This window comes from Pseudophryne corroboree, chromosome 8 (assembly GCF_028390025.1).
Source record: "Pseudophryne corroboree isolate aPseCor3 chromosome 8, aPseCor3.hap2, whole genome shotgun sequence".
NCBI classification, from domain to species: Eukaryota; Metazoa; Chordata; class Amphibia; order Anura; family Myobatrachidae; genus Pseudophryne; species Pseudophryne corroboree.
This window is the reverse complement of record NC_086451.1, coordinates 368,384,059-368,400,821: the sequence shown is the minus strand read 5'-3', so window position 1 is coordinate 368,400,821 and position 16,763 is coordinate 368,384,059. Positions and strand designations below refer to the sequence as shown.

Genomic DNA, 16,763 nt, shown 5'->3' with positions numbered 1-16,763 from the left:
AATCATTCCAATAAATGATCGTGTTAAATTGTTTTATTAAACATGATCCATTTCCACAGGCAAGACTTAATGGCATGAACCCTATATCCTGCTGTCAGGACGGATATATCACTAAGCACAGTGTAACCAGGTCATAACACACAGAAAGCAATATACAGTATCAAGCCAAGAACTCATTCTCGGTCACAGTTGGCTTTTCCCCATGTCCATCACAGACACAGTAGGGGAACACTCACAGATAACTATTTGAAAAATATAATGGTGTTTTCACTTCCCAAAATTACAAGCACACCTATAAAGAGGAATCCTGTCTCTCTTCCCAATATTAATGTGGTGAAAGTCATTAAAGATGGCATAGTACAGCGCTCTCCAGCTACTTCTAGAACACTGGCCTACGGACAGTTTCTTAGTGACAAATTGTAAGAAATCAGTAATACTCACCAGCAGCAGAAATTCCAGTATTTAAGAGGATCATTAAGCCTAAAACGCAAGTTACTTTACGGGAAATATCTAATAGATTTACATATTTTTTTACAAATTGTTAAAGGAACGAAAGGGCTGCGGTTGAAAAGTCGGTGCCTTTTTCTGTTGGGGAGTGACTTGAGGTAGAAAGGTGGATTTCCCGGCTGTAGCCGTGGCCACCAAATCTGATAGACCGACTCCAAATAACTCCTCCCCTTTATACGGCAAAACTTCCATATGCCGTTTTGAATCCGCATCGCCTGTCCACTGTCGCGTCCATAAAGCTCTTCTGGCCGAAATGGACATAGCACTTACCCGTGATGCCAGTGTGCAGATATCCCTCTGTGCATCACGCATATAAAGAAATGCATCCTTTATTTGTTCTAACGACAGTAAAATATTGTCCCTGTCCAGGGTATCAATATTTTCAATCAGGGACTCTGACCAAACTACCCCAGCACTGCACATCCAGGCAGTCGCTATAGCTGGTCGTAGTATAACACCTGCATGTGTGTATATACTTTTTTGGATATTTTCCATCCTCCTATCTGATGGATCTTTAAGTGCGGCCGTCTCAGGAGAGGGTAACGCCACTTGTTTAGATAAGCGTGTTAGCGCCTTGTCCACCCTAGGAGATGTTTCCCAGCGCTCCCTAACCTCTGGCGGGAAAGGGTATAATGCCAATAATTTCTTTGAAATTTTCAGCTTTTTATCAGGAGCAACCCACGCTTCATTACACACGTCATTTAATTCTTCTGATTCAGGAAAAACTATAGGTAGTTTTTTCACACCCCACATAATACCCTGTTTAGTGGTACCTGTAGTATCAGCTAAATGTAACGCCTCCTTCATTGCCAAAATCATATAACGTGTGGCCCTACTGGAAAATACGGTTGATTCGTCACCGTCACCACTGGAGTCAGTGCCTGTGTCTGGGTCTGTGTCGACCGACTGAGGCAAAGGGCGTTTTACAGCCCCTGACGGTGTTTGAGTCGCCTGGACAGGCACTAATTGATTGTCCGGCCGTCTCATGTCGTCAAACGACTGCTTTAGCGTGTTGACACTATCCCGTAGTTCCATAAATAAAGGCATCCATTCTGGTGTCGACTCCCTAGGGGGTGACATCCTCATATTTGGCAATTGCTCCGCCTCCACACCAATATCGTCCTCATACATGTCGACACACACGTACCGACACACAGGGAATGCTCCTAACGAAGACAGGACCCACTAGCCCTTTGGGGAGACAGAGGGAGAGTTTGCCAGCACACACCAAAAGCGCTATATATAACAGGGATAGCCTTATAATAAGTGCTCCCTTATAGCTGCTTTATATATATAAAAATATCGCCATAAATTTGCCCCCCCTCTCTGTTTTACCCTGTTTCTGTAGTGCAGTGCAGGGGAGAGACCTGGGAGCCGTCCTGACCAGCGGAGCTGTGAGAGGAAATGGCGCCGTGTGCTGAGGAGATAGGCCCCGCCCCTTTTTTGGCGGGCTCGTCTCCCGCTATTTAGTGAATCCAGGCAGGGGTTAAATATCTCCATATAGCCTCTGGGGGCTATATGTGAGGTATTTTTAGCCTTTATATAGGTTACATTTGCCTCCCAGGGCGCCCCCCCCCAGCGCCCTGCACCCTCAGTGACTGCGTGTGAAGTGTGCTGAGAGGAAAATGGCGCACAGCTGCAGTGCTGTGCGCTACCTTTAGAAGACTGCAGGAGTCTTCAGCCGCCGATTTTGGACCTCTTCTGACTTCAGCATCTGCAAGGGGGCCGGCGGCGCGGCTCCGGTGACCATCCAGGCTGTACCTGTGATCGTCCCTCTGGAGGTGATGTCCAGTAGCCAAGAAGCCAATCCATCCTGCACGCAGGTGAGTTCACTTCTTCTCCCCTCAGTCCCTCGTTGCAGTGATCCTGTTGCCAGCAGGACTCACTGTAAAATAAAAAACCTAAGCTAAACTTTTTCTAAGCAGCTCTTTAGGAGAGCCACCTAGATTGCACCCTTCTCGGCCGGGCACAAAAATCTAACTGGAGTCTGGAGGAGGGTCATAGGGGGAGGAGCCAGTGCACACCACCTGATCTGGAAAAGCTTTACTTTTTGTGCCCCGTCTCCTGCGGAGCCGCTATTCCCCATGGTCCTTTCAGGAACCCCAGCATCCACTAGGACGATAGAGAAATTAGAATTCAGAGAATTTTTTTTTCTTGCTTAGAAATACCCCTCCCTTGCAAGTAGAGAGGACAATCCCGGGATCGGCAGGATACCGGGATTTAGGCCCAAAAACAGCAGAGATTCAATCCCGGATTGGAAGTTCCAATCCTAGGGATTGAGTGATCAGCGTTGAGCATCCTCAGGATACTCAGACGCTGCCCGGCTCCCCCTGCGCAGCGTGTCCTGTGACTGTGATGACACGCTGCGCTGTCAGCAGCCGCAGAGCCAGAAAAGTACGGCGGTCTTCACCTGCCGGCTCCCCCTGTACTCACCCGCTGCCTCCCCCCGGCTCCACCTGCACTCACCGCATGCAGCCGGCTCCCCCTGCACTTAAAAATTTACAAACCTGCACAGCTGGGCGTCAGTTATCTGCGGGGTGGGTGGGGAGAGGCAGGGTGGGGCATGGGGGACGACCGGACACAGTTAAAAGCCAATCCCAGTATTAACCATTTTTCAATCCCGATACCCGGGAATGAAAAAATGCCCTGGGACTGGCCACCCTACTTGCAAGCACCTGAATGATATCACCAAGCTAACTGAGCATCTGCCACTATATATACCCCGGAAGATTTCCGGGCATACCACCAAAGGGGTTAATAGTGTGGCTGTCTGACTTCAAGCCTGCATTTCACCTGGTTTTAATCAGTCATAGAACCTGTGTAATCTATGAGCGTCCCGATTTAAAGGGATAGTATGGTAAACCTAGATATATAGGATTGATGCCTTCATTGGAGAACACGGGCAGCAGAATATAATGGCTTGCAGTGATAGGGTTTTATACAATGCCAGCTCCTCTTATAGTCAAGTTAATTTTACAAAGATTTCTGCATGACAAAAAATGGCTTTTTAGGTTGGATCAAGTGGCATTACAGTAGGTGTTTAAGTATAAATATTAAAGTGATGCCAACCAATTGCAGATCCAGCGGTCTTCTAAAATAAATATACAAGAGGAATTAATGCTCTTTAGAATGCATGGTTGCTATGAAAATTTAGACATGTTTCAATTCCAACAACAAAAATCTGTGCATAGGAATACTTCTACAAAACAAATAAAACATATAATTATTTCCACTATAGGTACTACACCATTTTAGTAAAAAAAACAAAGCAAAACAGTAATTCCATCAAATCAAACAAATGCTGGACCAGACTTTAGCTATGTGTTTTGTCTTCTTTATTCTGTATCTCCATTATATTCAGAAAGAGGTTACCGGCTTATGGTCAGCTGTTTAGTAAACGCTTCTCAATGCTTTTCCAGTTGCATTATATGTCAGCCAAGCACAGGAAAGCGTTAATGAAGCAGTCACTGTTAGTAGCATATAGTCTTAGGCTTAAGTAGCAGTTCTCACTGCTTTCGAAATGAGCAGCTGTAATACGGCTATATACTGTATTTACCTCCTTCTGCTTACATTGCTGGCCAGGTCATGCATATACTGTATCAATCTTGGTAATTAGTAGATTCTGTAAGTGACTGCTATTTCTCCTTTGTCACATTTGCAATGGACAGACACAGGTAGTATAAAACCGGTATCCAGATGGTAGGTCAACACATTCCATAGGTCGACATGGTCAATACGTTGACACGGTAATAGTCGACATGAGGTTTTTTTTTTTCAATAAAAAAAATAGTTTAAACTTTTTCATACTTTACCATCCACATGGACTACGATTGGGAACAGTAAACTGTGCTAAGCGCAGTGTTAGCGGAGTGAGGCACCTTGCCCACGGAGTGAAGCAAGCCATGCAAGGGGACGTGGAACACCAATTGGGATTTCCAGTGACTTTATGGCATAAACAACACAAAAACCCTGTCAACATGTTCTGTATCGATCAATTTACCATGTCGACCTTTTCACATGTTGGACCTATTGTGTGTCGACCTTTTGGGGTCAACCTAGTGACTGTCGACCCTTTCCAGGTCGAACTAATCACCTATACCCTTTAAAACCTGCTGTTGTGTAAGGCGGGGAAACGCGTCAAGGTTATTCCAAATCACTCCGAACTGCAAATTTTTCTGTCCTTGGCCAGTATTACAGAAATTGGCATCTACCCTCTGGAAAGGGCGGCACCATAGCATTGGACCAGAAGTCAGGAAGTAAATTAACTGCTATTATACTACCTGCCTGTCTGTTGCAAATGTGACAAGTAATTTATCTACTACCTGCCAAGCTTGATATATGCATTACACTATAACAGTGGTTCCCAAACTGTGTGCCTAGACATCTAGGGTACCTCAGGGTGGTGGTCCAGGACCAAATCCAATTATTTATGGTCAAAGTGATAGGCAAAATCAGTGCTGGTGGCTACAAATCATACACATGTGGACAATCCGAAGCACAACTGTACATCACCACATAATTGAACCTGGCCGTGGATCATTAGATATACACTAAAAAGGTCTACAATCAATAGGTCGACCACTAACAGTCGACATGCATTAGGTTGACCAGGTCAATTGTTTTTAATTTTTTTGTGTGGGTGTTTTGTCATTTTTCTACCACAAAAATGCCTCTTTAGTGTACCGCGTTCCAAGACTATATGCTCCTAACACAGTTCATTAACTCTTTCCTGTACTTGGCTGACAAATAATGCAACAGGAAAAGCATGAAGTGTTTACTCAACATCTAACCATAGGCCGGTAACACAGTAACTGCTTTACTAACATCTCTCTGCGCGTCGATGACTAGTAGTTAAAGACGACATTTATTTTTTTTAATTTGTATTTTTATGTACTGGCTAGTGTGACTATAATTACTATTCATATTACTGCTATTTAATTACCTGCTTACTAGTGAGTCTCTTTTATATTTGTTATATACTGTAAGGGTTGAGTATTACCTTACTGACAGCTGCTGGAAATTCAGGTCTTTTAATCTGGCAATCAGCACTAGGTTTTCTTCATTTGCTCTATTATATATGATTTGCATACTGTGACATGGAATGCACATGGGCTTTTTGGAAAGTCTCTGTATTCTAGGTTTGTGTGTACTTAATCGGAAAAAAAAAGTGTTTAAACAGACAAAAATACAAAAGAAAAAAAGTCTACAAAGTGTATTTAATAATCTACATATGTGTACTCACAGTCTAGACCGGATGATCTTGGGCTCTCGTAATCAGGGTCACCTTTCTTTTTGCGCGGCGGTGGCGCTGGCCGTGCAGGTGGTGGTGGTCTTGGCGGTGGTACATTCATAGGAGGTGGGGGACGTGAGGGACCGGACTTCTTAGTACTTGCTACAATATCCGGCTCAATATTAATTTGTCGAGGAGGCTTAGCAGGTGGCAATTGCTCTATAGCATCAGAGGTGGAGGTTTCATTGGCCACATTTTCTAAAGTTTGTTTATACTGATCTTCTTTATCCTCCTCATAAACAGTTATTTTTACTTCTGGTTCTTCCTTTTCTGTAATTCGAAGGTCTTCAGTTAACTCTATAATATCTGTAATCTTAGAGGTTTCCACCAATTGTTCAATGAGGGGTATAGAAACATCAGGTGTATGACTGGGTTTTTGCCCCGAATAGTCCTCCAGTTCTTGAAGGATAAGATCTTTTGGGTCATCATGAAAGGTGGTTTCAGTAACCACTAGTTTGGGGATGTTGGCTAAAAGTTTCTGATCTGTGCTTACAGAATTGCTAGAAAAGTTTACTATTTCCACAACCGGGCTAGGATTTTCATCTATGACAATGGACTTCTGACTTTCCTCAATAATGCTGTCAATAATCTGAAAAAAATAAATATATATTACGGTTATTGTTTTGAGTTTAATACAGAGGTGAATATATATATATATATATATATATATATATATATATATATATATATATATATATATATATATATATAGTTCTCCAAATGCGGCATAAACGGCACTCACGGGGTTGAATAGTTGAAAAAAGCTGGTAAATTTATTTAGTGTAACGTTTCGGAGCTGCTGCTCCTTCTTCCAGACACCAGACCGAATAATTTTTTTATTCTGTCTGGTGTCTGGAAGAAGGAGCAGCAGCTCCGAAACGTTCCACTAAATAAATTTACCAGCTTTTTTCAACTATTCAACCCCGTGAGTGCCGTTTATGCCGCATTTGGAGAACTATTGATTCAAGGAATCAGGCACTGGGGGCAATTGTCCATTTAGGATCTGAGTGCCGACCGACTTGGAGGATATTATATATATATATATATATATATATATATATATATATATATATATATATATATATATATATATATTTTAATTGTGGAACACACACTTAAGATTCCGCTTTTTTAAACTTTTTCATAGAGTAGCCCATTAATTTACCTGAAAATGCACACAGTTTAGAGATGTGGCTGTAAATGTTAAGTTCATTGTTTTTACACTTTATCTCATTCTTCTTTTTAACCTGGGAAGAACCTGGAATGCTTTATCAGTTTCCATTTTGCCAACGTTAAAGGATTCAGTGTACAGTAAACGTGAGTTAAGAGCTGTTTGTATCAGACCAAGTTTACCTGGATCTAGCAGCGATAGCAGAAAGGAAAAGACACAAAGGGAGCTACAGGAGACACTGCTGGGAGGATTTCCTCTTCTAATAAGAAGCAGCGCATAGTGATTATTTTGAACACTTTGTCCTGCGCTCAGGGTGACAATCTCCTTATAGTTTCAAAAGTAATTGGGAATTTGGGGGTTATGGAAAATAAGATTTTACTTACCGATAAATCTATTTCTCGTAGTCCGTAGTGGATGCTGGGGACTCCGTCAGGACCATGGGGATTAGCGGCTCCGCAGGAGACAGGGCACAAAAATAAAGCTTTAGGATCAGGTGGTGTGCACTGGCTCCTCCCCCTATGACCCTCCTCCAAGCCTCAGTTAGGATACTGTGCCCGGACGAGCGTACACAATAAGGAAGGATTTTGAATCCCGGGTAAGACTCATACCAGCCACACCAATCACACCGTACAACTTGTGATCTGAACCCAGTTAACAGTATGACAAACGTAGGAGCCTCTGAACAGACGGCTCACAACAATAACAACCCGATTTTTTTGTAACAATAACTATGTACAAGTATTGCAGACAATCCGCACTTGGGATGGGCGCCCAGCATCCACTACGGACTACGAGAAATAGATTTATCGGTAAGTAAAATCTTATTTTCTCTGACGTCCTAGTGGATGCTGGGGACTCCGTCAGGACCATGGGGATTATACCAAAGCTCCCTAACGGGCGGGAGAGTGCGGATGACTCTGCAGCACCGAATGAGAGAACTCCAGGTCCTCTTTAGCCAGGGTATCAAATTTGTAGAATTTTACAAACGTGTTCTCCCCCGACCACGTAGCTGCTCGGCAGAGTTGTAATGCCGAGACCCCTCGGGCAGCCGCCCAGGATGAGCCCACCTTCCTTGTGGAATGGGCCTTGACAGATTTAGGCTGTGGCAGGCCTGCCACAGAATGTGCAAGTTGAAATGTGCTACAAATCCAACTAGCAATCGTCTGCTTAGAAGCAAGAGCACCCAGTTTGTTGGGTGCATACAGGATAACAGCAAGTCAGTTTTCCTGACTCCAGCCGTCCTGGAAACCTATATTTTCAGGGCCCTGACAACATCTAGCAACTTGGAGTCCTCCAAGTCCCTAGTAGCCGCAGGTACCACAATAAGCTGGTTCAGGTGAAACGCTGACACCACCTTAGGAAGAAACTGGGGACGAGTCCGCAGCTCTGCCCTGTCCGAATGGACAATCAGATATGGCTTTTGTGAGACAAAGCCGCCAATTCTGACACTCGCCTGGCCGAGGCCAGGGCCAACAGCATGGTCACTTTTCATGTGAGATATTTCAAATCCACAGATTTGAGCGGTTTAAAATGTGATTTGAGGAATCCCAGAACTATGTTGAGATCCCACAGTGCCACTGGAGGCACAAAAAGGGGGTTGTATATGCAATACTCCCTTGACAAACTTCTGGACTTCAGGAACTGAAGCCAATTCTTTCTGGAAGAAAATTGACAGGGCCGAAATTTGAACTTTAATGGACCCCAATTTGAGGCCCATAGACACTCCTGTTTGCAGGAAATGCAGGAATCGACCGAGTTGAAATTTCTTCGCGGGGCCTTCCTGGCCTCACACCACGCAACATATTTTCGCCACATGTGGTGATAATGTTGTGCGGTCACCTCCTTCCTGGCTTTGACCAGGGTAGGAATGACCTCTTCCGGAATGCCTTTTTCCCTTAGGATCTGGCGTTCCACCGCCATGCCGTCAAACGCAGCCGCGGTAAGTCTTGGAACAGACCTGGTACTTGCTGAAGCAAGTCCCTTCTTAGCGGCAGAGGCCATGAGTCCTCTGTGAGCATTTCTTGAAGTTCCGGGTGCCACGTCCTTCTTGGCCAATCCGGAGCCACGAGTATAGTTCTTACTCCTCTACGTCTTATAATTCTCAGTACCTTGGGTATGAGAAGCAGAGGAGGGAACACATACACCGACTGGTACACCCACGGTGTTACCAGAACGTCCACAGCTATTGCTTGAGGGTCTCTTGACCTGGCGCAATACCTGTCCAGTTTTTTGTTCAGGCGGGACGCCATCATGTCCACCTTTGGTCTTTCCCAACGGTTCACAATCATGTGGAATACTTCCCGATGAAGTCCCCACTCTCCCGGGTGGAGGTCGTGCCTGCTGAGGAAGTCTGCTTCCCAGTTGTCCACTCCCGGAATGAACACTGCTGACAGTGCTATCACATGATTTTTCGCCCAGCGAAGAATCCTTGTAGTTTCTGCCCTTGCCCTCCTGCTTCTTGTGCCGCCCTGTCTGTTTACGTGGGCGACTGCCGTGATGTTGTCCCACTGGATCAATACCGGCTGACCTTGAAGCAGAGGTCTTGCTAAGCTTAGAACATTGTAAATTGCCCTTAGCTCCAGTATATTTATGTGGAGAGAAGTCTCCAGACTTGATCACACTCCCTGGAAATTTTTTCCCTGTGTGACTGCTCCCCAGCCTCTCAGGCTGGCATCCGTGGTCACCAGGACCCAGTCCTGAATGCCGAATCTGCGGCCCTTTAGTAGATGAGCACTCTGCAGCCACCGCAGAAGAAACACCCTTGTCCTTGGAGACAGGGTTATCCGCTGATGCATCTGAAGATGCGATCCGGACCATTTTTCCAGCAGATCCCACTGAAAAGTTCTTGCGTGAAATCTGCCGAATGGAATCGCTTCGTAAGAAGCCACCATTTTTCCCAGGACCCTTGTGCAATGATGCACTGACACTTTTCCTGGTTTTAGGAGGTTCCTGACTAGCTCGGATAACTCCCTGGCTTTCTTCTCCGGGAGAAACACCTTTTTCTGGACTGTGTCCAGAATCATCCCTAGGAACAGCAGACGTGTCGTCGGAAACAGCTGCGGTTTTGGAATATTTAGAATCCACCCGTGCTGTCGTAGAACTACTTGAGATAGTGCTACTCCGACCTCCAACTGTTCTCTGGACCTTGTCCTTATCAGGAGATCGTCCATTTTCTTTGAAGAAGAATCATCATTTCGGCCATTACCTTGGTAAGGACCCGGGGTGCCGTGGACAATCCAACGGGCAGCGTCTGAAACTGATAGTGACAGTTCTGTACCACGAACCTGAGGTACCCTTGGTGAGAAGGGCAAATTGGGACATGGAGGTAAGCATCCCTGATGTCCCGGGACACCATATAGTCCCCTTCTTCCTGGTTCGCTATCACTGCTCTGAGTGACTCCATCTTGATTTGAACCTTTGTATGTAAGTGTTCAAATATTTCAGATTTAGAATAGGTCTCACCGAGCCGTCTGGCTTCAGTACCACAATATAGTGTGGAATAATACCCCTTTCCTTGTTGTAGGAGGGGTACTTTGATTATCACCTGCTGGGAATACAGCTTGTGAATTGTTTCCACTACTGCCTCCCTGTCGGAGGGAGACGTTGGTAAAGCAGACTTCAGGAACATGCGAGGGGGAGACGTCTCGAATTTCCAATCTGTACCCCTGGGATACTACTTGTAGGATCCAGGGGTCCACTTGCGAGTGAGCCCACTGCGTGCTGAAACTCTTGAGACGACCCCCCCACCGCACCCGAGTCCGCTTGTACGGCCCCAGCGTCATGCTGAGGACTTGGCAGAAGCGGTGGAGGGCTTCTGTTCCTGGGAATGGGCTGCCTGCTGCAGTCTTCTTCCCTTTCCTCTATCCCATGGCAGATATGACTGGCCTTTTGCCCGCTTGCCCTTATGGGGACGAAAGGACTGAGGCTGAAAAGACGTTGTCTTTTTCTCCTTTATACGGCAATACTTCTATGTGCCGTTTGGAATCTGCATCACCTCACCACTGTCGTGTCCATAAACAACTTCTGGCAGATATGGACATCGCACTTACTCTTGATGCCAGAGTGCAAATATCCCTCTGTGCATCTCGCATATATAGAAATGCATCCTTTAAATGCTCTATAGTCAATAAAATACTGTCCCTGTCAAGGGTATCAATATTTTCAGTCAGGGAATCCGACCAAGCCACCCCAGCGCTGCACATCCAGGCTGAGGCGATCGCTGGTCGCAGTATAACACCAGTATGTGTGTATATACTTTTTAGGATATTTTCCAGCCTCCTATCAGCTGGCTCCTTGAGGGCGGCCCTATCTGGAGACGGTACCGCCACTTGTTTTGATAAGCGTGTGAGCGCCTTATCCACCCTAAGGGGTGTTTCCCAACGCGCCCTAACTTCTGGCGGGAAAAGGTATACCGCCAATAATTTTCTATCGGGGGAAACCCACGCATCATCACACACTTCATTTAATTTATCTGATTCAGGAAAAACTACAGGTAGTTTTTTCACACTCCACATAATACCCTTTTTTGTGGTACTTGTAGTATCAGAAATATGTAACATCTCCTTCATTGCCCTTAACAAGTAACGTGTGGCCCTAAAGGAAAATACGTTTGTTTCTTCACCGTCGACACTGGAGTCAGTGTCCGTGTCTGTGTCGACCGACTGAGGTAAAAGGACGTTTTAACGCCCCTGACGGTGTTTGAGACGCCTGGACAGGTACTAATTGGTTTGCCGGCCGTCTCATGTCGTCAATCGACCTTGCAGCGTGTTGACATTATCACGTAATTCCTTAAATAAGCCATCCATTCCGGTGTCGACTCCCTAGAGAGTGACATCACCATTACAGGCAATTGCTCCGCCTCCTCACCAACATCGTCCTCATACATGTCGACACACACGTACCGACACACAGCACACACACAGGGAATGCTCTGATAGAGGACAGGACCCCACTAGCCCTTTGGAGAGACAGAGGGAGAGTTTGCCAGCACACACCAAAACGCTATAATTATACAGGGACAACCTTTATATAAGTGTTTTTCCCTTATAGCATCTTAATATATATAATCATATCGCCAAATAAGTGCCCCCCCTCTCTGTTTTAACCCTGTTTCTGTAGTGCAGTGCAGGGGAGAGCCTGGGAGCCTTCCCACCAGCATTTCTGTGAGGGAAAATGGCGCTGTGTGCTGAGGAGAATAGGCCCCGCCCCCTTTTCGGCGGGCTTCTTCTCCCGTTTTTCTGAGACCTGGCAGGGGTTAAATACATCCATATAGCCCCAGGGGCTATATGTGATGTATTTTTTAGCCAGAACAAGGTATTCTCATTGCTGCCCAGGGCGCCCCCTGCAGCGCCCTGCACCCTCCGTGACCGCTGGTGTTAAGTGTGTGACAACAATGGCGCACAGCTGCAGTGCTGTGCGCTACCTCATGAAGACTGAAAAGTCTTCTGCCGCCGGTTTCTGGACCTCTTCACTTTTCGGCATCTGCAAGGGGGTCGGCGGCGCGGCTCCGGGACCGGACTCCATGGCTGGGCCTGTGTTCGATCCCTCTGGAGCTAATGGTGTCCAGTAGCCTAAGAAGCCAATCCATCCTGCACGCAGGTGAGTTCACTTCTTCTCCCCTAAGTCCCTCGTTGCAGTGAGCCTGTTGCCAGCAGGACTCACTGTAAAATAAAAAACCTAAAAACTTTTTCTAAGCAGCTCTTTAGGAGAGCCACCTAGATTGCACCCTGCTCGGACGGGCACAAAAACCTAACTGAGGCTTGGAGGAGGGTCATAGGGGGAGGAGCCAGTGCACACCACCTGATCCTAAAGCTTTATTTTTGTGCCCTGTCTCCTGCGGAGCCGCTAATCCCCATGGTCCTGACGGAGTCCCCAGCATCCACTAGGACGTCAGAGAAATCATGGATGCAAACTAAGGGGTCCATGTACTAAGCCTTAGAGGGAGAGGGAGAGAGAGAGAGAGAATGGATGGAAATATAGTACCAGCCAATCAGCTCCTAACTCAGGGCTCAAAATGTTTTCTAAAATCTAGGAGCCTGCTTAAAAGTTTAGGAGATACACTATTGTCCGTAACCAAATATATGAAAACTTCTATAGAACATTACTCATGCCCCTTCAATGCCCCTCAAGCTTCCCCACATGCCATCAGACCCAGATACAGTCTCGTCTCCAGTGCCCAATTCGTAGTATGACTCCATTATATGGTATGCCACACCAGTGCCTCCAATACATAGTATGCCACAGTTGTATGCCACACCAGTACCCCCAAATACATAGTATGCCACAGCAGTAACCCCAATACATAGTATACTACAACTGTATGCCACACAAGTGCCCCCAATACATAGTATGCCACAGCACAGTGCCCCAAATACACAGTATATAAATATACAAGCACCTGACAGATTTGTAGCTAGGCAGCTGCAGGAACACTAGGGATGAGATGATGTGACATGGTCTATCAGGGAGTCCTGGGAGTTGGGCTTATTCAGCAGTCCTGGCCTGCTCTGCCCCTGCTATTACTGGCAAGTGTACAATTGTGCTCTGCAAGAAGAGCGCTAGTTGCAGTATCACCCTGTAGTGGAGAGTGACCATTACGCAGTACAGCAGCCCTCCTCCCAGCACAGCAGCCCTCCGTGGCTTTAGCCTGCCTAGGACTCTCCATTGTTGGGATTAGTGATCCTTTCTGGGAAGTCTAGTGTTATCCGTTCAGCTCAGGAACACGGGAGCTAGCCTGGCTTGTCAAGGAAGAATAGAGGAGGGAGGCAGCTTGGGACAACATAGAAGCAGAGCTACAGAATTGAGGAGAGCTGCCAGTGCCACCTCCAATCACAGAACAGGGGTTGGTCCTCATTTGCATGACTACCGCTGGATACAATAGTCATGCAGTGTGGAGAGGACAGAGTGGGGTTTTGTTTCACTGTCCGGCCGTGGTCTATGCAAATCCGGTTGCCAAGTGTGAAATTTGAGTCACCATGGCCACCAGGAGTTGTAGAGCCCTGTCCTTACTGCCATGTCACAGGCTGTGTCTGGGAAATGTCAGTTACTAGCTGGTTGGCTGGTACTTGATCTCCATCCCTCTCCAAGACTTAGTACATAAACCACTTAATCTGGTAAATACTAACAGGAGCAATCAAAATAATTTCCAGTGTACTATTCATATCAACATTTGCAGCTGTTTCCAGATGCTTTGTACATTATAACGTATTATAGGTTTGGTCATTGAATGGTAAATTTAGTTTAAAAAAACAAAACAATAGCAGACCAGTTATGCAACAACGAAATGAGAGAAGACGACTTGGGGAGGAAGGGGGGGGGGGGGGGGGGGGAGGGGGGGAGGAATGTGAAATGCCAGCATCCGCATGTTCCTGGCAAAACACCCCAATGTTTTAACGAGACAATAATTTGAAAAGGAGAAATCAGGTTGGTTTTGCCTTATAAATGATTGCCACTATAAAACATTAGCCTGTCTCACCAGAATCGTGCAGGTGATTCCATTTCCCCCTTGGTTATACAAGTTTTATACAAACCTCTTTTGGGTCATCTTGCTTTGGTTCTGTGGTGCCAGTTTCTAGCCGGGGATGTTCGGAATGGGCGACTTCTTCCTGTGAAGAGCAGCTGCAGCTTAGCACACAACATGGCTCATACTGTATAGAGCACACAATCATAAAACCTACATCACAAAACTTACCCGGAAAGGCTAAAAGATCTTAACATGTATAGTATGGAGGAGAGAAGGGAAAGGGGGGACATGATAGAAACTTTCAAATATACCAAAGGTTTTAACAAAGTTCAGGAGGGAAACATTCTTCAAAGGAAGAGAAGTATTAGAACTTGAGGACATACACCGAGACTGGAGGGGGGGGGGGGGAGGTTCAGGGGAAATTTAAGGAAAAATTATTTCACAGAAAGGGTAGATAAGTGGAATAGCCTCCCATCAGAGGTGGTAGAGGCCAAGACTGTAGAGCAATTTAAACATGCTTGGGATAGGCATATGAATATCCTTACAAAGAATTAAGGTTCAAAAAGGGTTGAGATTACCTAAAGGATAAAAAAAAAAAGGGGCAGACTAGATGGGCCAAGTGGTTCTTATCTGCCATCAAATTCTATGTTTCTATGTTTCTATAAAGCTCTGCAGAGTACGCCAGTGATCGTGTACTGTATATCTTAATAAATACAAGTGCGTCACAGAATTCAAGTTCATAACTTTTCACAAATAGCTTATAAAAAGACAATTTAAAAGGAACAAAATCATATACATTATTAGGATAGGCCTTTGTTAGCTAAATGCTGAGACAAACTGTATAAAGTTCTTATTCTGTTACTGGGTCGCTATAACAGTGCTGATCTACTCGAGATCTACAGGTACAATATACATGGTCGAGTCACATTATTATGACCTCCTCCTACATTTGATGTCGGCAGCGAGCAGCCCATGAAGTACGTCACGTGTCGTGCCAAGGATGGCGGTATTTCTGAAGCAGCGCAGTTTGTGAACTATCCGCGTGCTGCTGTAGTGGAAGTGTATCGTGACTGGACAAATGGCACCATTGCGAATAACCACGTGCCATAGATGCGGGAGGTGAACTGCTATGAAGCTGCGTGAGGGCCGACCGACGCGCTACAGTGGAGAAGCTCACTATCAAAAGGAACCTGAGGGCTCCCAGACGTGTGTCTATAATGACAGATCAGCCCGTGTAGCTGCTGTCTGTGCTGAACATGGCGGTTACTCTGGCTATTAGCTGGTGGTCAGAATATTGTGCTTGACATTCATTATGTCAGTGGTTCCCAAACTGGGTGCCACGGGTTCAGCACCAAATCAAATTATTTATGGTTCATGTGAAAGGCAAAACCAGTGCTGGTGATTACCCATCATAAATCGACAAAAGGAATGGCATCCCTGTCCACCACCACATACAGTAGCTGAACCTAAGATTTACATAAGCACACATTACTTAATGGTTTGCAAAGTTTCCCAACAATAAACTTTTGTCCTAGGAATGCCATGACAAAAATGCGGGTTCAAACAAATTGCAAGGATATATGGAAAATATGCAATATTACTGTCTCCCAAAGACTTTATTTGAGAAGAGCTGCATTAGGGAATATAAGTCATTTTAATAAATGTGACTGCTATTACTTTAACGTGGGGTAGGTCAGTGGGATACAAGCCTGTCTATTAAATGTGTTTACTTTATAATGGGGCTGGTTGTTGGGGGGGTATGGGGAGCGGGCCATTAAATGTGAATGCTGGCAATTTGAAGGTAGTTTAGGGGGGTGGGGTGTCAATACAATTTGGCCCAAATTTATCAAGCCTTGGAGTGTGATAAATTGCCAACCACTCAGCTCCTAACTGTCATTTTTCAAAACACAATTTATAACTCTCCAAGGCTTGATAAATCTGGGCCTTTATGTGAGGATCATTAAGTTATAGCCAGGACTGGTTGATGGGAAGAATGCCTAGATAGTTTTACTTGTTGCTTGCTATGCATCCGGGAGGCAGACCCAGAAAAGCAGCAACAGGAGGTTAAGAAACCAGTAGCAGCAAGTGGAAGCTACAAGTACCAGTAGGAGACTGTCTGACATCTGTCACCTTTCTTTTTTCGATCATACGGGACAGTCAGGGCTTTGTACTGATTACAAGGACATTAGGGAGGTTTGCCCTGCTTCACGTCCTTTACCTGTGAAGCAGGAGCAGTGCGTGCTCGAAAGTAGCATTGAGTGTATGAATCAGAAAGGCTTTGGAGGGTAGCCTTTGGCACAAGTGAACCATTACTTGCAGATAAACTAAAGGCA

The 16,763-nt window shown here is 45.5% G+C and overlaps 1 protein-coding gene across 3 annotated transcripts in view; it reads right to left on the bottom strand.

Annotated features, from left to right (window-relative positions):
- The window catches only part of WDR44 (WD repeat domain 44), a 212,930-nt gene that overhangs the window by 101,176 nt on the left and 94,991 nt on the right, over positions 1-16,763 (bottom strand). For 2 of the 3 annotated variants that reach the window (XM_063937554.1, XM_063937553.1), the window contains exons 3-4: positions 14,498-14,572; positions 5,750-6,386 (exon numbers count right to left, since the gene is read on the bottom strand). In XM_063937554.1, the coding sequence (XP_063793624.1) occupies positions 5,750-6,386; positions 14,498-14,572 (712 nt within the window). The remainder of the gene's footprint in view (positions 1-5,749; positions 6,387-14,497; positions 14,573-16,763) is intronic. The other variant, XM_063937555.1, reaches the window with a different exon arrangement.